General features: G+C 47.3%; 1 protein-coding gene across 1 annotated transcript in view; it reads right to left on the reverse strand.

Moving 5' to 3' along the window:
* FHOD1 (formin homology 2 domain containing 1) overlaps positions 1-22,558 on the reverse strand; it is a 188,680-nt gene extending 166,122 nt beyond the window's left edge. Inside the window, 1 exon segment of the mRNA XM_077451885.1 lies at positions 22,288-22,558. Coding sequence (XP_077308011.1) covers positions 22,288-22,452 — 165 coding nt within the window. The 5' untranslated portion in view covers positions 22,453-22,558.
* Positions 22,559-23,648: the final 1,090 nt, after the last annotated feature.

The raw sequence follows: 23,648 nt of genomic DNA on the forward strand, positions 1-23,648 counted from the left end.
AACGAGACCTGTCATTACAGGAACGTGGAGGCTGCCATTGTGGACTCCTCCTCATGAAAATGCTCAACTAGATACAGATAAGAACTAACTTTTGTAATCCACAAAGTGAGATATTCTTCATGCATGAAAACCCTTTAATCCCCGACCCAACCACTGGCTGACCACGACCCCGCGGCCTTAAAAGATGAATTCCAGGAATTCAGTTACTGTTAAAGGTGAAGTCACACTAGGAGTTAAGTCCAAGAAGGTGCATGACATCAACTAGGCTTATCTCTATTATTTACATTTGACAGGTTAATTTCTCTGGGGGGGGAGGGGGGGGTGCAGGACTAAGAGAGAAACAGCAGTCCAGTCCCGCCCCACCCGCCCCGCCCCTCCCCTCCACTCCACTCCCCATTCAGAGAAGCCTTTGTATTTTGTGTATAAGTTAACATAATACAAAGGCTTCTGTGATTGGGCAGGAGGAAGGGAGGGGAAGGCACATCAGCTGCAGCGACTCTCCTGTTCAAGATGGATAACTCAGAAGGATTAGTATTGCTCTCCCAGAACTATAGTGATAGCTGTCTACCGGGAGTACTATACAGTGCCTTGAACAAGTATTCATACCCCTTGATAAACAGAGCAGTCCCTCCACTCCACTCCTCTCCACTCCACTCCCCATTCAGAGAAGCCTTAATACAAAGGCTTCTGTGATTGGGCAGGAGGAAGGGAGGGGAAGGCACATCAGCTGCAGCGACTCTCCTGTTCAAGATGGATAGCTCAGAAGGATCAGCGTTGCTCTCCCAGAACTACAGCAATAGCTGTGTCCCGAGAGCACTATACAGGGCCTTAAACAAGTATTCATACCCCTCAAAATGTTCCACATTCTGTCACGTTACAACCAAAACATAAATGTATTTTATTGGGATTTTATGTGATAGGCCAACACAAAGTGGCACATAATTGTGAAGTGGAAGGAAAAGGATAAATGGTTTTCAAAATGTTTTACAAACAAATACCTAAAAAGTGTGGGGGGGGGGGGGCATTTGTATTCAGCCCTCTTTACTCTGATACTCCTAACTAAAATCTAAGGAACCAACTGCCTTCAGAAGTTACCCAATTAGTGAACAGAGTCCCCCTGTGTGTAATTTAAACCCAGTATAAATACAGCTGTTCTGTGAAGCCCTCAGAGGTTTGTAAAGCCCCATATACACTATCAGATTTTCGGCTGAGTTTTTCCTTCAGATTTACCCAAACCATGTAATGCAAGGGCCTGCCTGATTACATACACATTGAAACTCCTAAGGTTTGACCTCATATTATATGGTTTTGGTAAATCTAATGGAAAAATTCTGCAGAAAATCTGAAAGTGTGTATGGGGCTTTAGAGAACCTTGGTGAACAAACAGAATCATGAAGGCCATGGAACACACCAGACAGGTCGGGGATATAGTTGTGGAGAAGTATAAAGCAGGGTTAGGTTATAACAAAAATATCCCAAGCTTTGAACATCTCATGGAGCTCTGTTCAATCCATCATCCGAAAATGGAAAGAGTATGGCACAAATGCAAACCTACCGAGACATGGCCCGCCACCTAAACTGACCGGCCGGGCAAGGAGAGCATTCATCAGAGAAGAGCCAAGAGGTCCATGGTAACTCTGGAGGAGCTGCAGAGATCCACAGCTCAGGGGGGAGAATCTGTCCACAGGACAACTATTAGTCGTGATCTCCACAAATCTGACCTTTATGGAAGAGTGACAAGAAGAAAGACATTGGGGAAAGAAAGTCATAAGAAGTCCTGTTTGCGAATAGCCATGTGGGGGACACAGCAAACATGTGGAAGAAGGAGCTCTGGTCAGATGTGACCAAAATTGAACTTTTTGGCCTAAAAGCAAAATGCTATGTGTGGGGGAAAACGAACACTGCACATCACCCTGAACACACCATCCCCACCGTGAAACATGGTGGTGGCAGCCTCATGTTGTGGGGATGCTTTTTTTCAGCAGGGACAGGAGGCTGGTCTAGACATAACGAGCATTTACTCATGTGGTGAGGAGGGGAACCCACTTCATGGGCAACTTTTACTACAGCATGAAGTTCAGCCGTTGTTCTGTATACTCTGCTCATCCTTTACTGGGCGCAATCCTTGCCCTTGTGCGGACAATCTCTGCACTGACTGGGAGCTCTTCATCTGCCAATGTAGAGATCTATACAGCTCCGCTCTTAGAAGAATCTGCAGAACATTTGCAACTTAAGACCAGAGATGAAAGCAAAGTTTTTAATTGGATGCAAAGCTGGAGGGTGCACAGACGGACTTATTCACTGGAGTCGGTATGGAGGAGTCAGATGGAAAGAAACTCAAAGCCGCATTAATGAAGAAAATGCAATTATTCCAAACCAGAGGTGGAGGTCACATTCCTCCCGACTCTTGTCTCAGACTTAAAGCCGTTGTTAAAGAAAAAAAAAAAAAACACAACACTAAAAACTCAGCGCAGTGTAATAATTGGGGGGGGGGGGGTCAGTCAGCTGGAATAAAAGCATAATAATAAAGGATTAACCTCCACCCCTCCGTGCCGGGATTGCTCTTCTAATATTCGGAAGAAGCAACCCAATCGGTAAAGAGCACCCGCTCGTGTGTGCTGAGCTAGATCATGGAAGGGTAAAGCAGCTGACAGACCTTAGATGACGGATTACACAAAACAACACAAATGATAAACAAACACAAAAAAAAAATTAGAAAAAATAAATAAAAATGCACAATGCTTTTTTTTTTTACAACACTACTTTTTTCTTCGCAAACATGAAAATAAAAAAGTTGTTGCATGAAAGGTTGTTGGTTGGCTCATTCACACAAGGAAGGTTATAAAAGTGCACGCATTTTTAGCGCATTCTCGCGCGTCTCATTTCGGACAGCCCATTTTGCTTTTACAAATTGCAGATAAAAAAAAAAAATAAAAAAAATAAAAAAATAAAAAGGGGCAGGCATGATTTTTAACCACTTCTCAATGGGTGGACCTCCATGGATCTGTTATAATGCGGTCAAATGCGGTCACATTTTCTAGATGCATTGGGGTGCCATTAAGAAGGGCCTCCATGTTTCTCTATGCAGTGCAGGCAGATCGTGTCAGATGGGAGGGGCCAGCAGGGGGCTGTACAGAGCTCTCTGATGACATCACAGCCTGCTTCAGACCCATTGCCAGTAGTGGGAGGAGTTATGCAAATAGCAAAATGCTGACTGGATGTCAGTGTGAAGGAGTGGGCAGTTCCTAGGCAGGCTGTATTTGCAAGCATAGGTAACGCCCACATGTGATCGGGATGCACCGCTATATCTGCCACCAAAAAATGATTAGTTGAGAATAAGGTTATCAGCATTTTACTCATCTTTGATGGGCAACCCCCGTCCCACTGGCTTCCATGGGCAACCCCCGCCCCACTGGCTTCCATGGGCAACCCCCGCCCCACTGGCTTCCATGGGCAACCCCCGCCCCACTGGCTTCCATGGGCAACCCCCGCCCCACTGGCTTCCATGGGCAACCCCCGCCCCACTGGCTTTCATGGGCAACCCCCGCCCCACTGGCTTTCATGGGCAACCCCCGCCCCACTGGCTTCCATGGGCAACCCCCGCCCCACTGGCTTCCATGGGCAACCCCCGCCCCACTGGCTTCCATGGGCAACCCCCGCCCCACTGGCTTCCATGGGCAACCCCGCCCCACTGGCTTCCATGGGCAACCCCCGCCCCACTGGCTTCCATGGGCAACCCCGTCTCACAGGCTTCCATGGGCAACCCCCGCCCCACTGGCTTCCATGGGCAACCCCCGCCCCACTGGCTTCCATGCACAACCCCGTCCCACTGGCTTCCAAGCTAAAAGGCGTCCCACCGACTTCCAAGCTAAAAAAGGCGTCCCACCGACTTACAAGCTAAAAAAGGCGTCCCACCGACTTACAAGCTAAAAAAGGTGTCCCACCGATTTCCAAGCTAAAAAAAAGGCATCCCACCGACTTCCATGCTAATAATGTTCTTGAACACATTAAACTGCTTTAACCTCTTGCCGTCCACGTAAAACAACGGGGGATTATTGGCACTGACCCCCATACGACTTCATGGGCCGGTGAGGATTTCTGTACTGGGAGCGCGCTCGCCAACAGTCCCTGACAGGACTGGCTCCTGATCTTGTGATTACTGTGACAGCCAATCGCAGTTGCGGGGGTCACGTGATCGGGCAGACCTTCCATAGGCCAGTTAAAAGGGACGTGGGGGGGGGGGGGGCTGGGCAAGAAGGGGTTATCAGGGACTACGCAGCGCATTATACATGGCAAAGCACAGAACAATGCGTTCTCCTTTGTCCGCGTTTCTCCAGCGCTGATGATCTGAGCGGCAGATAAGAATCTCTTTCCAATAATGGCTCTGCGATCCTCCGGAGAGAACAATGCGATGTTTATAGAATAGGAATTCTCAGGCGATGGGACGAGGCCCGGCGGTGGAGTGATAAGGCCTCTGGACGGTGTAATCAGGCCTGACATGTACATTGTAGTGGCTGGTGTGAAGGAGCAGATAAAGGAGGCCCTGTATGGGGGGGGGGATTCTAATCGCACATCATGTCCCTCTGGGAGGACGCATGACCGCAACACGCATGACTTAATAGCAGGTGATCCTTAAAGAGGAACTGCAGTCTGCTCACATCACTTGCAATAAAAACATCTTTGCCATTCTGAAGCTTCCCTCCAACCACTTTATATATTATTTTATATATACTGCGATTCTGTAACTTGCCAAATATGCTGCAGAAATCTCCCTCCACGGAGTCTGGCTGCAGCCACTGCAACTGTGGGCAGCTGAAGCTGCTGCCTGTTCACTTCCTGGATTTACACAGAGGCACACCTCCAGCTCTGCGGCTCTCACTGGCCCTCTTATGACTCACCCCCCCTCCCTTCCTGGCAAACTCTCATGAGAGTGAGAGCTGTGCATGATGTCATAAGCCTAGGCTAATGACCAGACAAGAAACAGGAAGTGGGCTGTATAAGGGATTTAGGACAGGAAATTAAGGGAAATCTCCCCAATGGGACACAGATGGTGGTGGGGGGGGACCTGACAGGGGTTATAACCCTCCCTATCCAAAATGAAAAAAAAGTTTTGACACTAGTTCTGCTATAAAACGGAGCTCCGCCAAATTTTTTTTTTTTTTTTTTTTTAAAGTCAGCAGCTACAAATACTGCAGCTGCTGACTTTTAAAATAAGGACACTAACCTGTCCAGGGCACACGCGATGTTGGCACCAGAAGCAGTACCTCGGCTCTCGGGTGGAGGCGCCGCCATCTTCGGTAAGGGAATCAGGAAGTGAAGACTCGCGGCTTCACAGCCTGGTTCCCTACTGCGCATGCGCGAGTCGCGGTGCATGATTTTACTGGTCCCTGCTGTCTTATGGGACCTGTGTGTCTCCTAGAAGACAGCGGGGGAGGGGGGGCGCCGGATATAGCAGATATCCGCGGATACTGTGGCCATCTATGCCTGGAAGTGGGAGCAAATACCTTGATCATACAGGTATCTGCTCCCCCCTCCCTCCTGAAAGGTACCAAATGTGACACCGGATGTGGAGGATTCCGAAAAGCGGAAGTTCAGTTTTTAGGTGGAACTCAACTTTAAGGTTTGAATCGCTGACCCTAGAGGCGGAAGGAGGAAGTGCTAACCACCAAGCTATGCTGCTGAAGTATCTGTGGGTTCTTCTATGGCGGGCTCCTCGGCAGCGGATGGTTGTGGCCTCAATCACATTTCTGGGCGAGTTCCCCCATTTCAACTTCAGATTTAGAAGCAATTCCTTTAAGAGCAATCATAATAAAATGAGCGAGTGACATTTCACAATTTCTATGTGCAGAAAAAAAAAAAAAAAGAGAACTTCTTGAGTCAATATGAAGAAATAGATGATATCATCAGTAGAGATGCAGAGCAGGACGGCGATGAGATCAGCTGAGATCACCGGCGTGAAGTCTGCAAACCCCCCCCCCCCCACCCCACGGACTATGCTAACCACAGAGATATGAATGATACAGGTCTACAACAGTGTGCCCGGTATGGGGTCACCGCGTCCATGGGGGGGGGGGGGGGGGTAATTTAACCGCTTGCTGGCCGCCACACATAGGAGTACAGCGGCTCTCCTGTGCCAGAACATCTATCTAATTTTGATCCAGAGCAAGAAGGAAGCCGCGCCGGCTGTGATCAGTGGGTGCCGGCCAATGGGTGACCACCGGCACCCGCTGATCGGCGAGGAAGAAGATTTTTTTTTTTTTTTTTTAATCCCACCCCAAAATAAGTATTTTTTGTTTATAGTGCAAAAAAAACAAAAAAAAAAAACACAACACAGAGGTGATCATTAAATACCACCAAAAGAAAGCTCTATTTGTGGGAAAAAATTACACATTTCATTTGTGTACAGTGTTGCATGACCGTGCAATTGTCAGTTAAAGTAACGCAGTGCCAAAAAGCAGATAACGGCCTGGTGAGGAGGGGGTAAATAATCCAGACCTGAAGTGACTGAACTGTAGACACAAAAACCTTCTTTCAAATATTTTCCTCAATAGCCGCACATAATGGATATGCATCTACTTCGTGAGCACCAGTGGCGGGACAAGGCCATCTAGAGCCCAGGGCGAACATGCCAAATTGTGCCCCCCCCCCCCCAAGATGTAGGAGCATTATCTGTCTGTGAAACTTCCCCCCCAAAAATAATTGTGCAGTAATGTGCATGCCCCCCCCCCCCCAGCATAGCATTCTCCTTCTTCCTAGTACAAATTTGCCCCCTGCTGAAATCCCCCCTCCCAACACAATTCTCCCCCCTCCCCCCATCTACCCCTCCCAACTCAAATCCTCTCTCTTCCCATATATGCGCCGCCCCCCCCCCCCCCCCCCCAAAAAAAATTCCCTCTCTCCTAGCACAAATGCTCTATCCTTGAAATGTACCCTCCAAACAAAATCCCCCCCCCCACAAACACACATTCACATCCCTATGCTAGCGCAAATTACTTCTCCTAGCACAAATACCAATCATCCCTACTACCCTACTAGCACAAATCCCCCCCCCCCCAGAAATAAAAAAATGTACCCTCTCATATTATACTTTTATAGCACAACCCTCACAAATCCCCCCCCCCCCCAATAGATTCTTACCTCCTGCTGCTCCCCATATTCGCCTTCTCAACACAAATCTCTCCACCCCCCCCCCCATTCTCCTTATGTTGCCCACCCACCTCACATGATACCACAGTGCCCAGGGCAGCAGCCCCTCCTGCCCACCCCTTGTCCCAGCCCTAGTGAGCACCAATCACCTTCTGTGTGCTCGGCGTGAGGGGGGGGGGGGGTCCCGCCTTTGTCAACAGTGACATCACTGTGCTGCACATAGCCTGTGCACAGCTGTTGGATGGATCCAGCAGGCCCCGCCCACTACAAAGTGATAGTAAAGCTCAGAAAAAATAAAAATAAAATAATGAACAAAGTATATCCTTCTATAGTGTGTACTTCCCTCACTACAAAGCACCCATTATGATTTCAGTCTGTACTCTCATTCCTCCGCTATCACTTCAAACAAGTTAGGCCGATGCCAATCCTGGAAGACGGGACCACCCCGCACGCCCAGCACACCGAAGGTGATTGACAGCCTCAGCTGTGCATGTTTCTCTATGAGACTGTGTAGGGGGGGGGGGGGGGGTGTCCTTTCCCTCAACTCAAGTCCCAAATGACACTCCGCTCCCTGCTCTATGCTGTATAGTCTGAGATGTCAGATCCCACTCTCTGCCTTCTAGAACTGGAGTTCCTCAGTTCCTCCTACTAGGTTGGTAGAGCTGAAAAAAAAAAAAAGACACACGTCCATCAAGTCCAACTCCTGAAGGATTCACGAAAATTCAGGGAACATGTTGTAACATCGGTTTACAAATCCAAAATACGAAACAGACTTGAAATACAGGGAGGAAATAAAAAGGAATACATAGACTCCGCGTTGTTCTGTGCCAGGTATGTGCGGTGTGTCATATTCGATCGGTGTGATACAAGGAAAAGCAGGAATAATAGGAATCACAAGTCTGACCCTCTGACTGCAGTTGCACAACCTCCCCTCCAATCTTTTAAGAACATCTTAAAATGACTAATGGTGTGAGCAGAGCGAGCCGGGGGCAGGATATTCACTAGTCACAATAGGAAGTGCGCCGCGCTCTCCCACAGGGCACCGGGAGCATGACCGCAGGAGAGAAAAATCCAAACAATGGGGATCGCTTCCATGCAAAAAGTCTGGGCTTCCAAGACGTGGTCACTTCAAGGACATCCTTGGTGGCTTAAAGAGGAACCCGTCATGAAACTGATTCCTTGCCTCTGTTATGCCGTGTACACACGACCGGGCTTTGACAGCAATGAATGAATCCGTCAGACAATTCGAACGTGTGTGGGCTCCATTGGACCTTTGCTGTCCAAAAAATCTGACTTTAGAAATAGAACATGTTTCAAATTTTTCCTCTGGAACTCCACCGGAGCCAAGTTCCCATCAACAAATCCGTTCGTGCGTTTGCTAGTCCGACGGACAAAAACCGACGCTAGGGCAGCTATTGGCTACTGGCTATGAACTTCCTTATTCGAGTCCGGTCGTACGTCATCACGTTCGAATCCGTCGGCCTTTGGTGTGATTGTGTGTGGTCAAGTCCGTTCGTTCGGAAAATCTGCCGGAACTCCGCCAAAAGTCTGTTGGGAAGATCGTTGGACCTAGTCCGTCGAAAAAGTCCAGTCGTGTGTACGCGCCATTACTATGCCGTGGTCACCCCCTCTCCCATCCCTTTACCGCTCATCCAAACCAATTTGCCAAGGTCATGCAAAGGCTGGCTAAGAGTAACTGGCTAACATTGGCGCATCTGATAAAGCGGACTACTTTTCTGCAACCATATTGGCCAGATTATACATGAACAGGATAGCTTGGCTCGGCCATGTAAATGTATTGTCTAAGGCAGCGATGGTGAACCTTGGCACCCCAGATGTTTTGGAACTACATTTCCCATGATGCTCAACTACACCGCAGAGTACATGAGTATCATGGGAAATGTAGTTCCAAAACATCTGGGGTGCCAAGGTTCTCCATCACTGGTCTAAGGCAAGTATTAACATGACAGCTTAGCTCGGCCAAGCAACCATAATGGCCAAGACCTGGATAAACAGACCAGCTTGGCACAGTCAAGCAAATGTATTGTCCAAGGCAAGGTTAGCTTGGCCAAGTAACATAGACCATAAACACGACAGCTTGGCTCGGCCAAGAAAACATATAAAGTTATAGGCATGCACTAACAGGACAGTTTGGCCTGGCCAGGCAACCAAATTGGTCAGAGCATACGTAACGGGACTGCTTGTCTTAGCCAAGCAACCCTATTGACCAGAGCATGGATAAGCCAGACAAATATATTGTAAGGCAAGTATTAACAAGACAGCTTAACTCAGCCAAGCAACTATACTGGGCAGAGTATAAACAGGAGTTTGGCTCTGCCAAGAAGCCATAAAAAAAGTTAGAGGCATACGCCAACGGGGCAGCTTGGCTTGGCCAACCAACCAAACTGGCCAGAGCACACATAGACGGGGACTGGTTGGCTTGCCCTGGTCAAAACATATTGACCAGGCCATGGAGAAACAGGACAGCTTGGCTCGATCAAGCAACCATATTTGCCAAAACATGCATAAACAGAACAGCATGGCTCGGTCAAGCAACCATAATAGCCAGAGCATGGAAAAACAGGACAGCTTGGCTTGGCCAAGCAAACATATTGTCCGAGGCAAGTATTAACAGGACAGTGTAGCTCAACCAAGTAACTATATTGGGCAGACCATAAATAAAACATGACAGCTTGGCTAGGCCAAGAAGAAATCATATAAGTTATAGGCATGCACTAACAGGACAGCTTGGCTCAGCCAAGCAACCATATTGGCCAGATCATGGATAAACAAGACAGCTTGGCTTAGGCCAAGCAACCATAAAAGGCCAAAACATGCATTAAAAGGACTGTTTGGATTGGCTAAGCAACCGTATTAGCCAGAGCACAAATAAACAGGACAGCTTGGCTCAGGCAGGCAACCATATTGGCCAGATCATGGATAAACAAGACAAGCTTGGTTTAGCCAAGCAACCATAATGGCCAAAGCATGCATTAAGAGGATTGCTTGGCTTGGCTAAGCAACCATATTAGCCAGAGCACAGATAACCAGGACAGCTTGGCTCAGCCAAGCAACTATAATGTCCAATGCAAGTATTAACAGTACAGCTTAGCTCCACCAAGTATCTATATTCAGAAGACCAAGCACAACAGCTTGGCTTGGCCAAGAAACCATACAAGTTATAGGCATGCACTAACAGAAAAGCTTGGCTTGGCCAAGCAACCAAACTGGCAAATGCATAAATAAACAGGATTAGTTGGCTTGGCCAAGCAACCATATTGCCCAGAACATGGATAAACAGGACAGCTTGGCTCAGTCAAGCAACCATATTAACCAGCGCATGCATAAACAGGACAGCTTGGTTAGCCCAAACAACCATATTAATTAAAAGGACCAGGTTATTATAACTGAGTTGGCGTTAATAAATTGAATCACAATATACACTAATAGTGTCATTCTTCAAAAAAAAAGCTTGATCTATGATATTACAAAGCCATCTTTTGAGATTTAAAATAGATCTTCAGTCTGCTGCAGAGAAGAGAAGGCCTTTCCTCAGTCTCCTCTCTCCCAAACTGCAGTAAAAATATCGGAACGGCCACTCTCTTTGCCACCCTTTTACGACCCAAACTATTTACTACGTGGAAATAGATGATTACTTTCTTATAACTTCTCTTTCATTTAGAGCGATATTTTCCCTTTACCCTCGGCACTGGCAGGTTACAAGCCTGTAAAATAAAAAACTACAGAGCAGGCAGGGGGGTGTGCAGGAGCGAGTCACAGTAATCCCGGCAATAGGTCAGCCTCGGAGCCTCTCAGCTGCAGCCAATGACAGGTAGATAAGGAAGTAGAAGATTTGGCAGCCACATGACAGCGGCGGGGAAAATAAACAGCCGACGCATTAACGGCTCACAAGTAATCGGAGGCCTCCGATCCTTCCAGCGCAGCCGGTTCAATGCCGCGAGAACCAAGTCAGGGCTATTTTTACATAGACTGCGGCATCCATCGATCATTCAGGGAGGAAGACTGTTGGGAAACAACGACCAATAGAAATCTAATCTCCCGGCATCCCATAATACAGATACAGCCCACCGGCACTGCGCCTACGACTGCTTACCTACAAGGGCTCGTGCACACGGAGGCAAGGGGGAGGGGCATACAGCGCGCACGAGCGTTCAAAACCTTTGCAACTAAGACTTATGCGCATGCACCGACATATCTTGTAATTACTGTCTATGGGCAGCTGTGAGAGAGGTTCTGGATGCTCATGTGTGCTGTGATCAAGTGCATGAGCCCCAAAGTGGAAATTTTCAACCAGCTCACGATCGATACGAGCGGTGTTAAACCCAAAAGCAACCATTAAATCGCAGCTCCCCCCTCAAATCCCCTCTCTCCCCATATGCACTGCCCCCCTCCCCCCCCCCCCCCCAAGCATAGCATTCTCCAAACTCCTAGTACAAATTCACACCCTGCTGAAATCCCCCCTCCCAGCACAAATCTTTGCCCCCCCCCCCATCTCCCCCCTCGAATCCCCTCTCTCTCCATATGCGCTGCCCCCCCCTAAAATAATTGTGTAGTAAGCTGCATGACTGCCGCCCCCAAGGATAATTGTGCAGTAAGCTGCATGCCCCCCCAAGCATAGCATTCTCCAACCTCCTAGTACAAATTCACCCCCTGCTGAAATCCCCCTCCCAGCACAAATCTTTGCCCCCCCATCTCCCCCCTCAAATCCCCTCTCTCCCCATATGCGCCCCCCCCAAAATAATTTTATGGTAAGCTGCATGACTCCCCCCCCCCCTCCCAAGCATTGCATTCTTCAACCTCCTAGTACAAATTAGCCCCCTGCTGAAATCCCCCTTCCCAGCACAAATCTTTGCACCCCCCCATCCCCCCATCAAATCCCCTCTCTCCCCATATGCGCCCCCCCCCAAAATAATTTTATGGTAAGCTGCATGACTCCCCCCCCCCTCCCAAGCATTGCATTCTTCAACCTCCTAGTACAAATTAGCCCCCTGCTGAAATCCCCCCTCCCAGCACAAATCTTTGCACCCCCCCATCCCCCCATCAAATCCCCTCTCTCCCCATATGCGTCACTCTCCCAACCCCAAAATAATTGTGCAGTAAAATTGGAACTACAACTATTTTATTCCCTAGGGTGTCTTCTTTCAGAAAATATAGAATGTTTGGGGGATTTATGTAATCTTCAGGCTGAAAAATGACTTTTTTAAACATGTGTGCCAAAAAGGCAAAAAAAAAAAAACTTCTCTGGCAGTAAAAAGGGTTAATCCGGCGCACGGAGTGCGGTCCGTGTGGACAGAGAACACGCCTTTCATTGGTTGGCTACTGGTAATAGAGAGACAAGGATGACCTTTCATTCTAATTATATTAGAATCACATAATTATATCAGAATTATAATATTATAATAGAATTATGATGCAAGAATTAAAGTATAATATTCTATTCAGAGTGACTACATGGAGGGTCCAAATAAAGGACGACTATTCTGGTAATAACACAAGTATGGCAATGCTCGGCTAATGGAAAGGGGGATTTTTTTTCTCTTCCTGTCCCCCATTTCCTGTTTTGTCTGACACCTGCCAAGTAGCAAAGAAAGCTTAGCCGACACCCATCAAATTGGAAGGGGGGGGGGGATTTACCCTAATTTTTGTCTGATACCTCTCAAACAGGAAGTGGGCAGGGAGGTTCCCTCACATCCTGCAATGTCTGAAATCTGCCAAATAGAAATTGTAGGGGTAAAATTTTACCACATTTCCTCCTCTCAAAAATACGAAGTGTGGGAGGGGGGATTTTCCCTAATTTCCTGTATTGTCTGATACCTGTCAAATCTAAAGAGTTGGGGGGAGGGGGGTGATTTTAGCTAATTTTCTGTATTAGCTGACACCTGTCAAATTGGAAGGGAGGGGGGAGAGATTTACCCCAATTTCCTGTTTGTCTGATAACTCTCAAACAGGAAGTGGGCAGGGAGGTTCCTTCACATCCTGTAACATCTGAAATCTGCCAAATAGAAATTGTAGGGGTAAAAATTTTACCACATTTTCTCCTCTCAAAATTAGAAAGTGTGGGAGGGGGATTTTCCCTAATTTCCTGTATTGTCTGATACAGTCAAATCTGAAGCGTGGGGGGGGGATTTTAGCTCATGAAATACAAAGTGTGCAGAATTTACCCTCACTTCCAGACCTCCATAAAAACAGGAAGTAGGGACATTTTCCCCCATTCTGAGGTCGAACGGCCATCAAGCACACATGAAGTGAAATCTTTCGAATAAGGACACAAACAGCAATAAAAATCTGACCGAGGTTCCACCCTCCCCCCGTACCAGCCCTACCTGAAGAAAGTTTACCACAAAGTTATACTGTAAGTCGCTTCCATTAGGTACATGTGAACCCTGCCATACAAGTGACTGGCGTATCTTTGTACACGCCGGCACTTCTTTGCGTTGTGCACAACATACGCGGACAAAAGCGCATTTTGGCGTTTACAAGAGAACGGCCACGCCGATTATTTAATTCATTTATCCGCACATGAAAAAAAAAAAAGTGCCAATATTTACACTGCAAAACTTTGCTGAGGTATTTACGGTAAAGCAGAGGATGAGGGAAGAGTTAGTCAGTGGCTCCGGCCTGCGCTGACTCACACACCTCAGACTTCACATGACACGGCAGAACTTTCTGCGATGGAGGACGCTCGTGCCTCGCGCTTCTTAGGACAACAAAAGCAGAGACACGCGTGTGAAAACAAACCGGTCTGACAGACATTTGTCGGCCACCCCCAAGGCGGGAGGTATAAAACAATGCCAGCGAACACAATAACAAAACAGGTGCACGAGCAACGGGGCTCGCCTGATCTCAGTGAGAAACAGGCCCTGGTTGCCACGGAAACCAAATCTTATTTCGACGCCAAAAAAAGAAGGTTTAAGGAGAGCGATCAAAGGGTCCGAGGGGGAAAAAGGGAGGTATGTTCCAGCCAGGAGCCAGACATCACCGCGCTTTGCCAACAGTTACTTCAGCTAAATTTGGGATAGACACATATATGGAAGAAGGGCGTGCTCGAGTGTTCCCAGACAACGCTTAACCCTTTCACCCCCCCTCAGTGTTATGAGCCTGTCCGGAGACGCAGCGTGCTTACTGAGAGATCGGACCGGGAAAGGATAACTGCGAAAGATGAGGGGGGGGGGGGGGCTGCGCTCCCCTAGGCTAACGCAAGTCAAACCTGTGCGGCCATTTTTTTTTCTGGCGCCCCCTCGTCTTTTTTTTATTTTTATTTTTTGTTTTTTGCTCTACCAGACCATGACATCCTGGTAGAAACCAGACACAAACCCCTAAAATGGCATTAACCCCTCATTTCCCAGGGGAAGGTTACAACCCCCTGTTGGGTCCATCTAACAGATACAATATGGCGAGACCCCCAGGTTTTCCCCAATCAGAGCCCCCACAATGTGGACATATCAACGGAACAAGAGTCACCTATATCGCATTAACCCTTCATTTCCCAAGAAATGGTTACGATCCCCTATGAAGGCAACCTTAAGCCCCATACACACTATCAGATTTTCTGATGATTATTTTCCTTCAGATTTACCAAAACCATGTAGTGCAAGAGCGGGCCTGATTGCATACAAACTGAAACTCCTAAGGTTTGACCTCATATTATATGGTTTTTGTAAATCTGAAGGGAAAAAAATAAAATAAAAAAATCAGCAGAAAATCTGATAGTGTGTATGGGGCTTAAGATCTACAATATCTAAATATGTATCAACAACTGCTATAATAAATGCCTCAACCCCCCCACCACCTAAAACCTCGTCCCATAGGGGCAATCAGATCCCCCAAACTTCATAAATGCAGAATCTACAAGATAGCATATTTTATTGGTAACCCCAAAAAACATAACCCACCTCATACATCATATCATAACGATCTACATATGTATCAAGAACACCTATAATAAAGCCTCCAATACCTCCAACCCCACCCCGGGGAGCATCAGAACCCCCAAACCACATAAATGCAGCATCTACAAGATAGCATATGTCATTGATACCCCCAGAACCATAGCCCACCTCATACGTCATATCACAACTATCTACATATGTATCAGGAACACCTAAAAAAAAATAACACCTCCAACCCTGTCCCAGGGGGACCATCAGATCTCCCAAATCACATAAAGGCAGCATTTACAAGGTTACATATGGTACCCGTACCCCCAAAACCATTGCCCACCTCATACATCATATGACAACTATCTACGTATGTATCAAGAACACCTATAATAACCCCTCTAAACCCCATCCCGGGTGGCCACCAGATCCCCCAAACTACAGAAACCACAGGGCCATTTTTTTTTTCTGGCACCCCCTCGTCTTTTATTTATTTTTTTGTTCTACCAGACCGTGACATCCTCTCATCATACGAACATTTATCAAAACGCATCTTCGTTCTTGGCACAAAGGAGCGAGCCCTACAGACTGCAAATCCCACAGGCCAAAGGAGCAGGGCTCCCGATCTATACTGGAGGCCCACGTTACATATGGCGGGGGGGGGGGGGGCAGCCTCTGATTAGAGCCCCTGTGGCTTATGTAAAATTAGGGGTAAATCTAAGGGCCCCTAAAACAGAATTTCCCAGGAGGAGGTTACGTTCCCCTGTGGGGTCCATATAACCAATACAATATGATGGGACTCCCAGGTCCCCCCCCCCAATTAGAGCCCCACAATAGGCACATATTAGGGGTACATAAACTCCTAAAATGGCATTAACCCTTCATTTCCCAAGGGAAGGTTACAATCCCCTGTGGGGTCCATCTAACAGATAAAATATGGCGAGACCCCCAGGTTTTCCCAATTAGAGCCCCCACAATGTGGACATATCAATGGAACAAAGAGTCACCTATATAGCATTAACCCATAATTTCCCACAAAGTGGTTACAATCCCCTATGAAGGCAACCTAACAGTTACAATATGGGGGGACCCCCAGGTTTTCCCCAAACATGAGCCCCCACAACTGTGACATGAACCCCTAAAATAGCATTAACCCTTCATTTCCCAGGGGAAGAATACAATCCCCAGTGGGGTCCATCTAACAGATACAATATGGCAAGAACCCTAGGTTGTCCCCAATGTGGGCCCTCACAATGGGGACATTTTAATGCAACAAGAGCCCCTAAGATGACGAACCATCTCCTGAGAAATAAAGGGTTAATATCCCCTGTAGGGTTCATCTAACAAATATCATAATGGTGGGAACCCCAGTTTTTCCCCCCCTCAATGGGGACAAAATAATGGGACATGAACACTTAAAATGGCATTAACCCTACATTTCCCAGGGAACAGCTACAATTCCCACGCGGGGTCAATCTAACAAATACAACGTGGCGAGACCCCCGGGTTTTACGCAATTTGGGCCCCCACAATGGGGGCATATCAATGGAACATTAATGGGGTATTACACCCATTTGTCCAGGAGATGGTTACTATTCCATGTGGGGTCCATCTAACAGATACAATATGGCATGACCCCCCCCACCCCACCCCAGGTATTCCCCAATTAGAGTCCTCATAATGGGCCATGAACCCTTCAAATTGCATTAACCCTTCATTTCCCAGGAGAAGGTAACATTCCCCTGTGGGGTCCATATAACCAATACAATATGGAGGTTTCCCAATTAAAGCACCCACAATGGGGACATATCAATGGAATAAAAGCCCCCAAGACGACACTAATTCTTAATTTCCCAGGAAGTGGTTACAATCCCCTATGGAGGCAACCTAAAAGATATATGGTGGGTTTTCCCAATTTGGGCCACCACAATGGGGACATTTTAATGGAACAAGAGTCCCTAAAATGGTATTAAACCTTCATTTTCCAGGAGAAGGTTACTATTCCCTGTGGGTTCCATCTACAGGACTGAACATGGTAGAGGACTCCCATGTTTACCTTATTAGACCCCCCCATAGGTAATTTAATCATCATAGCATCTCAAGGTGACGGGACATATAAAAAGACATTAAACCTTTAAACTCCCACAGCGGAGGTCCCCAGACTCGTTGCGATCCACTGGACAGTGAAAGGACTGAACCTTTCTTCTAAAGAACCCCCCCACCCCAAACTATACAACTGAAATCCATCTATGGGGCACGGGACCCAACACAGGCTCTTTAAACGCAAGCCCAGGAGCCCCCATCCCAGGTCATGCAGCACTGTGCACCATGGCTACGGAAGGGTTTACCTATACGCCCATCTATTTGCTTCACCAGACAATGGCATCCCCTCGTCTCACGATCATTAGCAAAAAAAAAAAATAATATCTTTGTTTATGGAATGAGGAGCATGCAACTGGCCTTTCAGGCTGCAAATCCTGCAGATCACTGGGAAGAAGCAGCATTAGCAGAGGAGGATTAACATGGGGGGGGGGATTGAAGGGCTTTAAGGTGGTAGGGTCAGCGAGGGGCATCTCCGCAGCAGCCAGTCTGGTGCACGTCAACCTTTCCAGAAACAGCTCCGGCTGCCATATATAAATTCTGGATCTGGGCGGAACGTCATAATACTAATTGCTGCGGTGATTAAAGAAGAAAGATTGGCTAGTTTTGTTACCCCCGTCTTGGGTCACAAGGTAAAGTCTGGATTAACACAGAATACAAATTAGATCTACGAGTCACGGCATGGCCATGGAGCGACAGATCCTACAGCTGGATGAGCCTGGCATCTACGCTGTGCACCCCCCGGGATGCCAGGGCTCCAATACAAGGGCCTCATACGTCATATCAACTATCTACACCTATAATAAAAACTTCCTCCCTAGAGCTGAACGATTCTGGCTAAAATGAGAATCACGATTTTTTTTGCTTAGAAGATAGATCGCAAGTCTCTCACAATTCTCGCGGCGCAACATCATCTTTCACATTAAAACAAATTGGGCTAACTTTACTGTTTCGTTTTTTTTTTTATTCATTGAAGTGTATTTTTTCCCCTAAAATTGCGTTTTAAAAAGCGCTGGGCAGTGCGACATAAAATATCGCAGCAATTGCCATTTTATTCCCTAGGGTCTCTGCTAAAATTATATATATATATATATATATATATATATATATATATATATATATATATCTATATATATCTATATATCTATCTATCTATCTATCTATCTATCTATCTATCTATCTATCTATCTATATATCTATATATATAATGTTTGGGGGTTCCAAGTAATTTTCTAGCAAAAAATATTGATTTTAACTTAACCACTTGAGATCCGCGCTATAGCCAAATGACGGCTACAGCGCGGATCTCCTTTTCCGGGACGACGTCAATAGACGTAGTCCCGTGTACGAGCGGCCTGCTCTGTGATCGGCGAGTCCATGAGACTCGCCTGATCACCGATCCGTGCAAGGGGTCGATCCCGACCCCTTATCACGTGATCAGCTGTCAGCCAATGACAGCTGATCATGTGATAGAACGGAGCCGGTAATCGGCTATTATTCCTCCTTGCGCTGACAGCGCGAGGAGAAAAAAAAAGCCGATCACCGGCGGCCGTGATCGGGACATCAGTCCCGATCACGGCCAGCAATGCAAGCGCCCACCTGCCCCCTGCCAGTGCCCACCTGCCCCCTGCAGTGTCACACTTATTAAAAGTAAGTGCCCCCCATCAGTGCCACCCAGCAGTGCCCACAGTGCCACCCAGCAGTGCCCACAGTGCCACCCAGCAGTGCCCACAGTGCCACCCAGCAGTGCCACCCAGCAGTGCCCACAATCTGCCTCAAAGGTGCTGCACCCCAGTGCCACATATCCGTGCCCAGCAGTGCCGCCCATCAGTGCCCAGCAGTGCCGCCCATCAGTGCCCAGCAGTGCCGCCCATCAGTGCCGCCCATCAGAGCCACCTATCAGAGCCACCTATCAGAGCCACCTATCAGTGCCACCTATCAGTGCCCATCAGTCCCATCTATCAGTGGTACCTATCAGTGCCCATCCGTGCCACCCATCCGTGCCATCTTATCTGTGCCCATCTTTGCCCATCAGTGCCGCCTTATCTGTGCCTATTAGTGCCGCCTTAACTATGCCTATCAGTGCCCACCAGTGCAGCCCATCAGTGCCCACCAGTGCAGCCCAGTGCCCACCAATGCAGCCCATCAGTGCCCACCAATGCAGCCCATCAGTGCCCACCAATGCAGCCCATCAGTGCCACCTAATCAGCGCACTTCAATGAAGGAGAAAAATGACCCGTTTGCAAAATTTTATAACAAACTATTAAAACATGATTATTATTTTTTTTTTTGCATCTTTTTTTGTTTGTTTAGCAAAAAATAAAACTCCGAGCTGTAACTAAATACCACCAAAAGAAAGCTCTATTTGTGGGGAAAAAAAAAGATAAAAATGTCATTTGGGTACAGTGTTGTATGACCGCGCAATTGTCATTCAAAGTGCATCAGCGCTGAAAGCTGAAAATTGGTCTGGGACTGAGGGGGGTTTAAGTGCCCAGTAAGCAAGTGGTTAAAGGGGTGTTCCAGCCGAGATTTTTTTTTTTATTTTTTTTTTTAAAGTCGGCAGCTACAAACATTGTAACTGCTGACTTTTAATAAGGACACTTACCTGTCCAGGGAGCCCGAAATGTCGACACCCCCCCCCTTTAAGAAACCAGTGTCAGAAAAAGATTTAGACTTTAAGAGGTTAAACTTCCTGCATTTACACATTGTTAAAAACTTGGCAGATTGGATTTTTTTCTTTACACACAGAAGTTTCTCCCTTTGATCCAAGAAGAAGAGTTAGTTACAATGTTTCATGTGAAAAACTTGGCAGGCTGCCCTGATGTTTTCAGCATATGTCATTAATACCCCCAAAAGCATAGCCCACCTCATATCACAACGATCTACATATGTATCAGGATGTCCCTGTATACAAGAAAAGGATCCCCAATTTGTGTCAGGGCTCCCATATACAGGATAGGGAGCCCCCTACACTGGATAAAAATCCCCCATACGTGATCAGGACCCTAAATATACAGGAAAAGGATCCCCCATATATGGCAGGGCCCCCAATATACAGGACCAAGGACCCCCCATCCATATACACAGGAAAAAAAAAAAAAAGACACCTTATACATGATCAAGGCCCCAATACATGGTATGACCCACCCCCATATAAAGGATCAAGACCCCCCATATACACAGGATAAACACCTCCATACATCGTAAGGACCCCCTATACATAGGATAAGGATGCCCCCCATACATGGTATGAACCCCCTCCTAGAAATGATCAAGACCCCCCATATACAAAAGGATAAACAACCCAATGCATAGGATCAGGACCCCCTATACATGATCAGGACTCCCCATGTATAGGATTAAAAAAAAATAAAAAAAATAAAACATACATGATCAGGCCCCCCCCATACAGGATAAGGATCCCCCATAGAAGAAGAAGTTTAGGGCCCTCCCCCATACAGGATCCCTCATATCCGCAAGATAAAGACCCCCATACATGAGCAGGACCCTCACACATAGGATAAGGATCCCCATATACACAGGGTAAACACCCCAATACATGATCGGCCCCACCCCCCATACAAGGTAAGGACCCCCATAAGTACCCCCTCCCCAAAGAAGTTTACACCACCCCCATATAGGATCAGGCCCTCCCCACACATTTACCAGGTAAGGATCCCAATATACAGAATAAATAACCCCCTATACATGATCCCCATATACAGAATAAATACCCCCCATACATGATCCCCATATACAGAATAAATACCCCCCATACATGATCCCCATATACCCCCCATACATGATCCCCATATACAGAATAAATACCCCCCATACATGATCCCCGATATACAGAATAAATACCCCCCATACATGATCCTCGTATACAGAATAAATACCCCCCATACATGATCCCCGTATACAGAATAAATACCCCCCATACATGATCCCCATATACATAATAAATACCCCCATACATGATCCCCATATACAGAATAAATACCCCCATACATGATCCCCATATACCCCCCCATACATGATCCCCATATACAGAATAAATACCCCCCATACATGATCCCCATATACCCCCCATACATGATCCCCATATACAGAATAAATACCCCCATACATGATCCCCATATACAGAATAAATACCCCCATACATGATCCCCATATACAGAATAAATACCCCCATACATGATCCCCATATACAGAATAAATACCCCCATACATGATCCCCATATACCCCCCATACATGATCCCCATATACAGAATAAATACCCCCCATACATGATCCTTGTATATAGAATAAATACCCCCCATATATGATCCCCATATACAGAATAAATACCCCCCATACATGATCCCCATATAACCCCCATACATGATCCCCATATACAGAATAAATACCCCCATACATGATCCCCATATACAGAATAAATACCCCCCATAAATGATCCCCGTATACAGAATAAATACCCCCCATACATGATCCTTGTATATAGAATAAATACCCCCCATACATGATCCCCATATACCCCCCATACATGATCCCCATATACAGAATAAATACCCCCCATACATGATCCCCATATACCCCCCATACATGATCCCCATATACCCTCCATACATGATCCCCATATACAGAATAAATACCCCCCATACATGATCCCCATATACAGAATAAATACCCCCCATACATGATCCCCATATACCCCCCATACATGATCCCCATATACCCCCCATACATGATCCCCATATACAGAATAAATACCCCCCATACATGATCCCCATATACCCCCCATACATGATCCCCATATACAGAATAAATACCCCCATAAATAATAAATACCCCCATACATGATCCCCATATACAGAATAAATACCCCCATACATGATCCCCGTATACAGAATAAATACCCCCATACATGATCCCCGTATACAGAATAAATACCCCCCATACATGATCCCCATATACAGAATAAATACCCCCATAAATAATAAATACCCCCCATACATGATCCCCATATACAGAATAAATACCCCCATACATGATATCCATATACAGAATAAATACCCCCATACAGGATTCCCCCCCCCCATACAAGGAAGGAACACCCCCATAAGTGTAAGACCCCCGTACCTTGAGCGGCGCCTCCAGCAGCTTGTGCACGGCGGGCAGCTGGTCGCTGAGCGGGGCGCTCTCCGGGAAGTTGTACACCGGAGGTCTCCGGGGCTCCGGGAAGTTGGTGCAGATGAACGGATCCATATCATCCAAGTACTGCACCCGGCACGGGATGGACGCCATGACGGCGGAGGAGATCCGGGAACCGGCGCCCGGTGTGCAGCGATCCGACTACCGAGATCCCGGAGAGATCCCTCCACTGATCCTCCGCACCGAGCGGGGGCGGGGCTCTGACATCACCCGGGGGCGGGCCTCACTACACTCACCAGAGAGACAGAGAGAGAGAGACACTGACTGCAGAACAGAGAGAGAGAGACAGAGAGAGAGAGACACTGACTGCAGAACAGAGAGAGAGAGAGACACTGACTGCAGAACAGAGAGAGAGAGACACTGACTGCAGAACAGAGAGAGAGAGACACTGACTGCGGAACAGAGAGAGAGAGAGAGACACTGACTGCAGAACAGAGAGAGAGAGACACTGACTGCAGAACAGAGAGAGAGAGACACTGACTGCAGAACAGAGAGAGAGAGACACTGACTGCAGAACAGAGAGAGAGAGACACTGACTGCGGAACAGAGAGAGAGAGAGAGACACTGACTGCAGAACAGAGAGAGAGAGAGAGACACTGACTGCAGAACAGAGAGAGAGAGACACTGACTGCGGAACAGAGAGAGAGAGAGACACTGACTGCGGAACAGAGAGAGAGAGACACTGACTGCAGAACAGAGAGAGAAAGACACTGACTGCAGAACAGAGAGAGAGAGACACTGACTGCAGAACAGAGAGAGGGAGAGACACTGACTGCAGAACAGAGAGAGAGAGACACTGACTGCAGAACAGAGAGAGAAAGACACTGACTGCAGAACAGAGAGAGAGAGACACTGACTGCAGAACAGAGAGAGAGAGAGAGACACTGACTGCAGAACAGAGAGAGAGAGACACTGACTGCAGAACAGAGAGAGAGAGACACTGACTGCGGAACAGAGAGAGAGAGAGAGACACTGACTGCAGAACAGAGAGAGAGAGAGAGACACTGACTGCAGAACAGAGAGAGAGAGACACTGACTGCGGAACAGAGAGAGAGAGAGACACTGACTGCGGAACAGAGAGAGAGAGAGACACTGACTGCAGAACAGAGAGAGAGAGACACTGACTGCAGAACAGAGAGAGAGAGACACTGACTGCAGAACAGAGAGAGAGAGACACTGACTGCGGAACAGAGAGAGAGAGAGAGACACTGACTGCAGAACAGAGAGAGAGAGACACTGACTGCAGAACAGAGAGAGAGAGACACTGACTGCGGAACAGAGAGAGAGAG

The sequence above is a fragment of the Lithobates pipiens genome, unplaced genomic scaffold (assembly GCF_037356315.1).
Source record: "Lithobates pipiens isolate NorthernLeopardFrog02 unplaced genomic scaffold, aLitPip1_a1.2 Scaffold_10, whole genome shotgun sequence".
NCBI lineage: Eukaryota > Metazoa > Chordata > Amphibia > Anura > Ranidae > Lithobates > Lithobates pipiens.